General features: G+C 37.8%; 1 protein-coding gene across 1 annotated transcript in view; it reads left to right on the top strand.

The window, feature by feature from the left end:
- Positions 1 to 446: 446 nt before the first annotated feature.
- Positions 447 to 11,318, top strand: part of nbeal2 (neurobeachin-like 2) — a 305,779-nt gene continuing 294,907 nt past the window's right edge. The window contains exon 1 of the mRNA XM_039737118.1: positions 447 to 1,198. Coding sequence (XP_039593052.1) covers positions 1,148 to 1,198 — 51 coding nt within the window. The 5' untranslated portion in view covers positions 447 to 1,147. The remainder of the gene's footprint in view (positions 1,199 to 11,318) is intronic.

Genomic DNA, 11,318 nt, shown 5'->3' with positions numbered 1-11,318 from the left:
TTTATGTTGCATTGTATTTTGGGGCTAATATAAAAGTGTAATGAAGATGAGTATACGTCTAATTGAGCCCTCTCATTTGCATTCTTTGTCCTCCTGACTGTGACTTTTCCCTCAATGACAAGATATGCATGTTAAAATAACTGGTACCACAAAATGTACCGTTTTGTTGTTGTTTTGTTGGGTGAACATTACCTACAATAGACTGATAGCCCTTTAGGTGCTGCCGAAAAGGGCACTGGCTCCCGCAGTGGATTAAAAAAATGAACGGGATTTTATTCTGCTTATGAAAAGATGTCACAAAGTAGAAATCAGCCTGTGACATGCATCATTGCAATACACGAGCCACGTACTTCTGAAAAACACCGCGCACACATTTCTATACGGTACCTTTGTATCTACTGGTTGTTCCTCTGTTGTCGCATTACTGACTGCATATTTCCGCCCGGGCGTCTCTACTTCTGGTCGCAAGGCAAACCAGGTGCACAGGTGCTCCGGAAAGCAGCTTTAGTAGACTTCTATGCATTCTGTTATTAACGATTAGTGTTACCGCAACACTTTTGCACTAGACTAGATGGCATTCTCATTTTTTCCCCTTTTCTTCTCACACTTTGGCTACGTTTAGTGAGATCGTGGCAGTCAGGTGAAAACTGTGCGCGGGCTCTTTAAGGAGGTACCTGGCTATCTGCAGGGGGCCGAGCCGCAGCTCTACTGTGCTGAAGTGCCCTCTGCCTTTTTTCTGTGGCAAAGAAAAAAACACGAAAAAAGCTAACGTCAGAAAGTAGAAAGAGACGCCGTGACAGTGCGAGGCGTGTGGCGGAAGAGTAAAGGGACAATGAGCTGACCGTCGCTCCCACCCCCATTGTGAATGGTAGAGATAAAAGAAGAAGAAGAAAAAAACTTTAGAAGCAGCGGCTTGTTGATCGGTGGCTCCGGAGGTTCTTCGCGTGTACTTCCAGCCATTGTGAAGAGGCGCGGAGGGCGCCCCAGCACTCCTATTCGTGATGCGGCGTTTATTCTAAGAGCCGCACGCAGGACACGGCAGACAAGACGTGCGAGGTGCGGCCGTGCAGGAAATGAGAAACACCGCGTGGGAAGACCCACTCTCCTGACCTAAACGCGGCGGTATAACCGGAGAGAGGGAAACACCATGGCCTCGAAGGAGCGCCTCTACGAGCTCTGGATGCTTTACTTCACAACGGTAAGTGACACCTGTGGATTCCGGGGGCGAGCGTGCGACGGCCCGCCTCTCCTGTGCTGGAGATTCTGGCTTTCTCGTGGGGTGGACGGGCAAGCGCGGAAGGGCTGCGACTTGAGCGCGAGTGTTTTCGTTTATGGCTGCAAAAATAATTGTTACGCATTTTTTTTACTTAAACTCTTTCAGTGGATCCTGATGCTACCGCCAGTGCGTTGAACGTCACCTGTTGGGTATGCGTGTTCACTGGAAAGGACTCTCTGGCACCGCAGGTGTGAGGGTCAGGTCTAGGTTCGTGTGGACGTTGCTTATTGTATGTTTGTAGCTTTGGTGACAGTGTAGTTTTGCTCTAGCAAAGCTTAAGCAGACACATTTTGTTTAAGAAAACTACAGTGGACGATCGAGCGTAGCTTCCATACTTGTATTAAGGAAATCTTCCAGCTGTCGGGAACAGCTTTCTAAGTATTCATACAGGAAATTTCGCAGTACTTTATTAATTTATGTGAATTAAACATTAAATTTACACACCACGTTGTCGTCCCGTCCAGGGATGGTTCACATTCCCACCTTAAATCCATTCAGCCTGACAGTGTGCCTTGAGAAATAAGAAATGGCAGCGTTATATGTAAAATCTTCCCAGGACTTTTAATACGTTTTTATATGATGCAAGCTCGATGTTGTGTAATTTTAAAAATTCATTTTATAAAAAGAAATGAGAAAACCGTTTACAAAACTGCAATCGTGACTAAAGTGCTTGACTCCATTATACGATGCATCATTCGCATATCCATGCAACTGTGTTAGTTTGAACGTCCCAGCCCACTTCTCTCTTTCTTGAAAACACCGTTTAGAATATAGCCTGCAGTTGGTCTCAATAAATAGTTACAACCTTTCCTGAAATCGCATTTCTCATATAGGTGTACAATACAGTCAAGTATCATACTTTTTATGTGGAATCTTTACCTGTTCAAACTACGTAGTTATTACTTAGATGAAACATTTAGCCAAGGCGTTTCACATTTGAGATACAACTGGTTACATTTCTTGTTTATCCAATTGGGGCACAAGTGAAGTGTCTTGCTGGTGGTTACACAGTGTCTGTAGCAATCTGAACCCACAACCTCAGGGTTTGAAGTTTTAACCACTACGCCACACTGCCTGCCAATAATGAACACACCTGTCCGACTGTACTGGTGTTTCATTTGCTAGAGAAGCCAAGGTAAACGTTAGTCTTCTTGCTTTTGGAATAAGCGTATATAATTCATCCAGTTACGGGGTCGAACCAGGCCGAATCAATCCAACTCCACCGTCGTACGCACACAATCACTCCCGTTCTTACAGACTCGGCATACAGCCGTCCTTTGACCTGATTTGCATGTATTTGGGAAGTTTGAGGGAAAACCAGGAAGAACCTTCACCCCCGCAAAAAGTAAATACACGGAGCATGTTACCATTTTTCGCAGGCAAATGATCAGCGTAAAATGCAAACTTTTAATTATTCGATAAATCTATAACATGGCAAAATGTAAATAAAAATCAGAGATTTTCATTTTAACAACTGCTATTCCAATTGTCTAATTTGTAGAAGCCTTATTCAGCACTACGCGGAACTGAATTATTTGAAGGGCTCAATCCCGGATGGGACGCTGTAATAAGAAAAGGGATCCAACAGATGTATACTTCACGGAAATAACCAAGTCTCCAATTAGTCTTAACCGTGTGCCTCTTTAGGAAACCCACTCCAACATGCACACCCCACGCACAAAGCATACTAAAGTGAAAATTATACCTGAAAGCGGAAACTCGTTTTACTTTAAAAATAGTTTTTATTTTAACACTGTGACGCATTATTTACTAGGACATTTTTACACTGTCGTGGTTCATGGGGCTCAAAATGTTACAGCCAATATTTTGTAGCCCCAAATTGTTATCAGATTCGAGTAAACTGCTCCCTTTTTATTACAGAATCGTGGCATCTGTCGTTTATAAAAGAGGTTAAACAAATGTTCGTGCCCATGTTCTCATTTGTAATAAGAAACACGTTGTTCATTTTGTTTTCCATTTTATCAGCAAAGCGGAGGAGGGCTGCTTGCAGAATGGCACAGTTTGCCTTCAACCTCTCCCCTCCGATTCAACGAGGAGGAGAACACGCTGTTTAGCTTTAAACTTCCAGCTAGATTGTACAGGAGCAGCCTCGCAGGACTTTAGTGCGCCGTTCGATTGTGCAGCGATCGGTTGCTCTTTGTTGGTTCGTTGCCAAGTGACAGCAGCGCTTCGATCCTGGTTTTGTTTGAGTCGGGGTGTCTTTTGTTTGCGATTTGTACAAACAGTTAAATGTAGTCACTAATTAACATTTCCCATTAGCGAATGTGCTTAAGTGTTTATGCCATACGATATAGCGGCATCCCGTTCGGAGTTAGTTCTCATTTTTCTACCATTAAGAGAAGGCTGCTGCCATAATGGATTGCAGCCTGAGCTGTAAACTGATACATATGGAATTTTTATTTCTTTTCCTAAATAACTTTTAACCATCTCAGTTAGCTTTCTTCATGAATTAGGCATTCCTCTAGTTTTATGTGTGGACATGCTTGTTTGGACCTGCACAATTTCACATTAGCTGCTGACAGAATATATGGTATCTGTCTGTTTCTCGCAAATGAGATGCCCAGCGGTTACATTTTTAATAACTCGAGTTGCATGTATCTGCTTGAAGTTTTTTCAGATGTCCAGTTTTAACCTTTCCAATTTAGATTTTTATGCAGGCTTGGGTTATTTTTGGAACAGAGAAAATAATAGTTTGCTTTCTCACTCACCTTTTTCTCTTTTGACTAGTTTTACTTGATTTTGTTGTCAAGGTATTGCATCATAATGAGACACTTTTAAGTTAATTAATTTTTTTTTTTTTCAATTAATAGAAAATGGGCACAAATGGGGAAAGACTGTTAAATGCTAAACATTTTTGATAAAATGCCAAAATAACTAATGATTCATTAGAAAGCACAAAATCTTGAAAACGGGGCGTTAAGGTTGAGCTGAGGGTACAGATAGCATTAGTCTTTTTAAATGGCAATGAGACTGACATGCATAGACAGTTCTGGCAGTATGATTTGATGTAGTGGTGACAGTATAGGCTAATTTGGTCTTTTTATGAGAGTACAGCCATGCAAGCATTGATTTGATTTATTTTTATGTATCATAGTGACATCTAGAAGCTCAGAGCCTTGTGTACATTTGCAAATATAGAATGATTAATATTAAAACACAGAGGTTCAGTGGTTAGTACTGCTGTGACACAGCTTCGGAGTCCTGGGTCCTAATTAAAGGTTCTGTGTCCCAGTAGGTTAGAGTTTACATACTCTGCCCGTGTCACCTGGGATTTTTCTCAGTTTGAGTTGGGTGTGACTTGGTTTTCCTGCCACATGCCATAGGTTAATCAGCAGTTCTGAATTGGCTGATCTCAGTGATTTGTGGTTGTATGTTTCAGTGTGGCTTGCAAGGGCTTGTCACTTTATTCATGGTGGGCTTCTGCCTTTCATCCAGTGTTAATGGTGTAGACATACTCTCTCCAAACGTCAAAGATGCAGGGTTACAAAATGGGTGAATACGCAAAGTACTATAAAACAAAACACAGCCGAAAGCAGGACACTTGTGGTGGCCGGGGTTTGGGGGGTTGATCTTTCAGTGTCCAATCCCCCCCAAAATGCAAAGAAACCAAAAATATGAGGAAAACAAAGGTTTTATTACAACTGAAAGCAATAAAGGAGGTTACAGGAGTTTGGAGTCAAAAACACAACAAATGACCACTAAAACAAAATAAAAGGAACATTCATACCTCTCCCTTGTTGCACCTCTCTCCTACCTCCTACCAAATGAACTGACGGGGGTCTCAAGTGTAATCAAAATTTATTGTACATCACACTGCAATATCTCATGGCACTTCAGCCCCTGCCACTTCTCGCGTGACAATATCGAGTCTCAGTTTAGTCTGTATTCAACAATGGGACTTTAGTGATTTTTCAGTTTTTGCAAAAATCTGTGCACCCATTTTTTGTTAAAGCAAACATGCATATATTCAAACAGACATCAAATTAGCTTTATTTATATAGATAAAAGACATGTTGGCTATTAAAATTTCATAACATCTTTGAACTACTTATTAATTAGAAGGCTCTCGTCTCTAAAGCAGATTTTTCTCTTCACATCAGATTTTAAAACTAAGTAATTAACAGTGTTGCACAGAAAATGTTTGTGTATTTTGTTTCTGATTAGAAAGTTGGCTGCTTATTTTCAGTTCAGTTTTACTTCTTGTCATTCTACATTTACACTGCGATGAAATGTTTTTGATGCTACTTCCACTCGCGTAGACACAAGTGCTGACAGCATCGTACATGGTGCAACAACACTGCAAAAACAAAATGACTAAAATACAGTGATTCCCCCGGCTATCGCGGAAGTTATGTTCCAGACCCATCAGTGACAGGTGAAAATCCGCGATATAGAAAGACCATATAAATAAACATTTTTTTTTTTATAGTTTAAGCCTTAAAATACCCCTCCCACACGCTTTAAACACATGTAAACTTGTAATGGCGAGCGACGTCTGCGTAATGCTTTCCTTCCTGAAGCATATCCAGGAGGTCTTCCTCTGGTTCTTATGCTCGCTACTGCCAGAAGGCTTAGAAGATGCAGGATGCTTGGGAGCCATCGTAGGGCTTAAAACAAAACGAAAAGTTCACAAAAAGTTTGCTTATAACAGTTGGACCACAAGCAAGGTACATGATACGCAGAGAACTGAGATGTGTGAAAAAACAAATACAGAGTGTAAAAAATAGTACATTTTTTATTGAGTTTAAATTCTTGTTTACTGTAATAAACTTCTGTGATACTTTTATCACTGCATAATATCATCAGTATGTCGGTTCAATGTCCTGATAATGTTACTACATGCATATTCACACAAGACAGAGCCTGTTTCGGCAATATTGGATGCAAGACACGAAAATGCCCTTTGTAGGGCTCCAGTTCATCACAGGACCCGCTCATGCACACCCCAATACTACAAATTTGGCATCACCAATTAGCCTAACTCACACATCTTTGGGGATGTGACAGGAAAACAACCACATGCAGACACCAGGAAAATGTGCAACCTTCACACATAACATACATGTGAATTTCCCCTTGGGATTAATAAAGCATCTATCTATCTATCTATCTTATCTGGGCTTGGTCTCCTGACGTGGTATACTGGACTTGAGAAACAGCAGTGGTACGACTCTACCCCATGCCTTCATTCTGTTATTATTCTTTATTTAGCAAAAGTCTTTATTTAAGGCACCTAATGGCGAATCTTTACGCCTCCACTACCACTTACAGTAATTGGGCATGTATAAGTGAGATTTTAGTCCATTATCCAGCACTTCTGTTGTTGTGTGAAAACATTCCTGTAAATTTAAGCTGAGAAAAATTGGTAGTTAATTTTAGATAAAATACAACTGATGATTCCAAATTTATTATGAGAGTTGAGTCAGTTGTGGGGTTACATCTGCTTATGAGACTTAAGAGTATGTCTTCACATACAGTAAGTCAGAGAAGGAGCTTTGAGCAGGTTGAGGTTGCATTAATGGTGAGAGGTTGTGCTTCTGACCCCAGATTGCAATAAATAACTCTGGTGACTGTATTGCCTCACTCTAGGCAGCATGGGACCATGAAAAAATAGTGCAGGAAATCCTATAGTAAAAAAAAAATAAAATAAAATGTGAAGTACAGTAATGAAACCCTAATCAACTGCTTTGAAAGCAAGTGCACTAATCATCAAGCCACCACTGTAACCTGTCAGGGAGCATTCCTCTGTTGACAGATCAAAATATAGCACATCAAGACACTTGTTCTACTCTAGCTGCCTTTCATTGTTTATCAAAATGCCTTGTGGCACATATTCTAATTTGAGTATCCCTGAGAGATCCTCAAGTTTTCATGAAAATGATGCAGGAACAAATATACATACTGTACAAACACACAGACTTCAAGACATTGTGGAGTTTGCTGAGGCTGTGGCAGCATCACCAAAGCAGATTCCTAGTAGCTACTGTACTGTGCATTGTAATAAAGTTTCATTCAGTTTGAGCTCCTAGTGAGTCACAGATTTCGAGCACTATATTGTGCATCTTAAAACTAAAAAAAAAATATACGTTTAACAGTAGTTGGATTCATTTTCTTTTTCTAAATAGCCCACTTGCATATGTATTTCACTTTAATGTAGATACCATGTTAGGTTGCATTAAATTTTGGCACAAATCATCTGTCATCAATTTATACTGAATTTAGAGTTTACAAAAGAGTATCCTGAAAGAGAATTCAAAGAAGTAAGAAACCTTAACTGAAACCTCTAATCTTATTTGTGAACCTCTGCGGATGAGTTGTTTGCTCACATCCAGGTTGGCAAAATTAATTACTGCAAGAGCTGTATTAAAGCTTAGCAAGTTAAAGAAAGGAATCCTGTTGTCTGTAGAAAGGAAAAAATATATAAAAGGTAAAGGCAAAGCATATCAAGATGTTTTTATATGCACTTATGTGCATGTTGCCCTAAGCATTTTAAATGTGAGTCTTTATTCTGTATAGTCAAACAATTATTTTAATATGAAATTTTTTTATGTCAATTATTGGTTGACAGCCTTTCTGTGAACAAAAAAGCTCGTCTGTCAAATTTGGATTATATGCCTGCCTGCTGTTGTATGTAATGTGCTATAACTGAATGTTAATCCTGGAGAATGCCGAAATACTTGCTACTACCTACCCATCAAGTTTTTAGTTCAGGTGAAAATGTGTGCCTCAGGTCCAGCCTGAAGCCAGAAAAGGTTAACATGCTGGTGTTTCTGGCAAAGATTTTGAGGTTAAAGGCCAACAAATCCTGAATGGGCACTGAGATCAAGATGAGGAAGGATTTATATTTATTCATTTTAAAAGATCAATTGAGATGTAAAACGTTTTTTCTGTGTTTTTCTTCAATAAAACCATTTAAAACTGACGTTTTTCCATAAGATGTGTATTTTGATAATTACCATAATTTATTTTGAAAATTGGACATGAAGAAACATTTAGTTTGCATATGGTGAATATTTTAAGTTGGATTTGTATCCAAAGTTTTGTATTTTTCATGAATGTACATAGTGCAGCATGTTACAATAAGTATTCATTAAAAGTTGTTTTGTATTGCAATTAATGGTATGAAATTACCTGAAAGTTATTGAAGCAAGATGAAGTGTGTGCAGCTTTAATCATTTTATGTATATGTGTGTGTGTGTGTATATATATATATATATATATATATATATATATATATATATATATATATATATATATATATATATATATATATATAATAACATGATCTTTTAGAAGATCCTATAATGCACGTATTTAGTTGTCAGAGAGCTATATCAATTAAATGTTGTGTAAATGTATTTTTGAACCAGGGATTTACAAAAAAATCAGTTTATCCTTACTGAGCTAAATAAGTAAAATTTTAATGATACTGTTTTGAAGTCATATTGCCCATCCTTACTTTAAATATATTTCTACTATTTCAAAAATGTGTTGTATGAATTAAGACAAATGTTTCTCTGATTATGTAACCCATTGCTTAAATCAAGTGGACTGTTCAGTAGATTGGTGCAATAGGAACTGTGAATGTCAAAATGACTAAGGAAGTGATATTTGGCTTAAAGAGGCAGAGGCCTGCATGCTCATCTATCATTGTTCTGGGGTGGAGGTAGACATAGTGACTTAATTTAAATGCTTACAAACTCTCCTGGATAGTAATTTTAATTGGAATATTAATACAAAAACATATATTCTAATAGCATCTAACATTTATTTCTCCTCCATAAACTCAGACTATTTAAAGTGGACCAGGATCTCATGTTGTCTTCGTATCATAGTGTGATGCAGTCTGCTATCACTTTCAGCTTCATTGCCTGGTTTAGTGGCCAGAGAAATTAAAATTTAAAAAAGCTCCAGCAGATTTTCAAAGCTAGAAGTAAAGGTGTGGGGGCTGATGTAGATAATTTGGTTCATGTCTGCCAAAATGCAATTCTGAAAAAACTAGAAATTAGCTCCACTGATGACAAACACATTACATGCAGAACTTTACTTCAGTAAATTAGGGAGGACAGTCTCCTTAAAAACCCACACTAATTGCTGCAGAAATTCCTTTTCCAGTGACCCACATGTGTTCAGTAAGGAATATGAAAGATAAGAATAATCCCAAAATCGTGGAGGTTTTTTTTTTTTTATATATATATGTATCATTTCACCATTTTACGCATATGTAAAAACACCCTGTATGTGCTAAAGTAGTTAACATATATCAGCTTTCAAATAAGCTAACTATTTTAGAAATTCTGGGTAAGTTTAAATTTGTCTTGTCTTTTTTTTTTTTTTTATTGTTTTAATTTTGTTACTGGATGCAACTGAGCAGGTAAAGTTCATGATTTCTTGTGAAACATGACTAAATAATAACTTTGAATATTTATTTGGATAATATGTTTGCTTATAGAGATATAACTTAAGTCAAATAAAAATGAGAATGAATCACAATATATTGCAAAATGAATATGTGAAACATAAAAAACACATTGTAATGTGACCCAGTAGTATCATACCATGAAGCAGCCATAGCAATTTCTACCACTATTTAATTTGTAAGCTTAATTCTTTATTTTACCTATATGTATAGATTTTTTTTGTGATTCAGTTTCACGTGAATTTATTCACAGCACTGTTCACTGAAGACCGCTTTCAAGCACCAATTTACAAATAATAAACCAGTAATGGAAAAGTAGCAAATTATCTAATTGTATACATGCTTAAATTAATAATAACTGTTGTAGAAGTTATTATAGAAGGGAATTTTAAAGAAAATCTGGTAAATGGAAGATATGGACAGATGAGGAGAACAAAACTCAATATAATAACATTCTTGAGGGGAAAGTAGAACACTTTGTGTCCATGGTTCACTGAAATATTTCAGTTTGGTCATACTGACCCAGACTAGCTGTTCACCACCCCATCCTGAGTATTCAACAGTATCACACTGCACGTGCTTTGGCTTGAAGTCTTCATTCCTTGTCGTGGGGGTGCTGCAGTGGCTGCAAGTTTTCATTCCAGTCAAGACCATGTGATTTGATTTTTTGGGGGGGTAATTTTCATTCACTCACTTGTTGGAATTTAGTACTCTTATTTACTTCTTTGACTCTCAAACTGTTGTATTCATAAAGGTTGTTACTGCTTGCTTCCTTAAGTAGCTGCCTATTAAGGCTGATACTGTATGTAAATAAGACTGGGACTATCATAGAACATTTGGGTGGTGTCTTCAGAAAAGTAAAATCTACAATATTATAAATGTTTCATAAGGCAGAGTAAAGGCATTATAATAATTCAGACTGTTAAGTAATATGGTCCAATAATAGGAAGGTTTGGCTTTGATTTGAGAAATTAGTTAGTGCAAAATATTTCACTGTGGGAAAAGTCCTTGTGGATTTCCAAATACAAGACTGATCACCCTGGGGCTATGGAATAGTCATATGATGATCTGATGCAATGATACTTTTGTTAAAGGCTGATCTATTTTTGCTGAGACTTACATTGTAAAATAATTATATTTTTAAAGAACCTTCTGACCTTTATAACCATTGGGAAAAGAAAAAGTATTCAAGTACATTTGGGCCTAAACATGAAAAAGCAAAACGAGTCTGACAATGGACAATTTTAGGGAGGAAGGAAGACTGCTTGTCAATAGCAATGTCTTAACTTTATTAAGATAGGTTGCTGTAAATGTGGTAGTTGATTTTTGTTCACTCAGTTGTTTGGGAATGGGTCTAAGAGGAGACTGGTTTAAAATTTTTGAATTTCTGCATTATTAATTTTAAAATGATTAAGATGGACTGGCCAAAGAATACTGCGCTTCAGAATAAGGTCATCCACCAGAAGCTAAGCAAGTTTTGACCTGGCCTGTTCTTGGATGGGCCGCCATATAGGATAAGCTTGGATTTCTTCTAGAGGATGTGCTGTTGAGGGCATCAGAGAAAGTTTACCCTCCAGTTTGTGTGTGTATCCAAAAGACCCA

This window comes from Polypterus senegalus, chromosome 15 (genome assembly GCF_016835505.1).
Source record: "Polypterus senegalus isolate Bchr_013 chromosome 15, ASM1683550v1, whole genome shotgun sequence".
NCBI lineage: Eukaryota > Metazoa > Chordata > Cladistia > Polypteriformes > Polypteridae > Polypterus > Polypterus senegalus.
The sequence above is the reverse complement of the archived record's forward strand: the minus strand, read 5'-3'. Positions and strand labels throughout refer to the sequence as shown.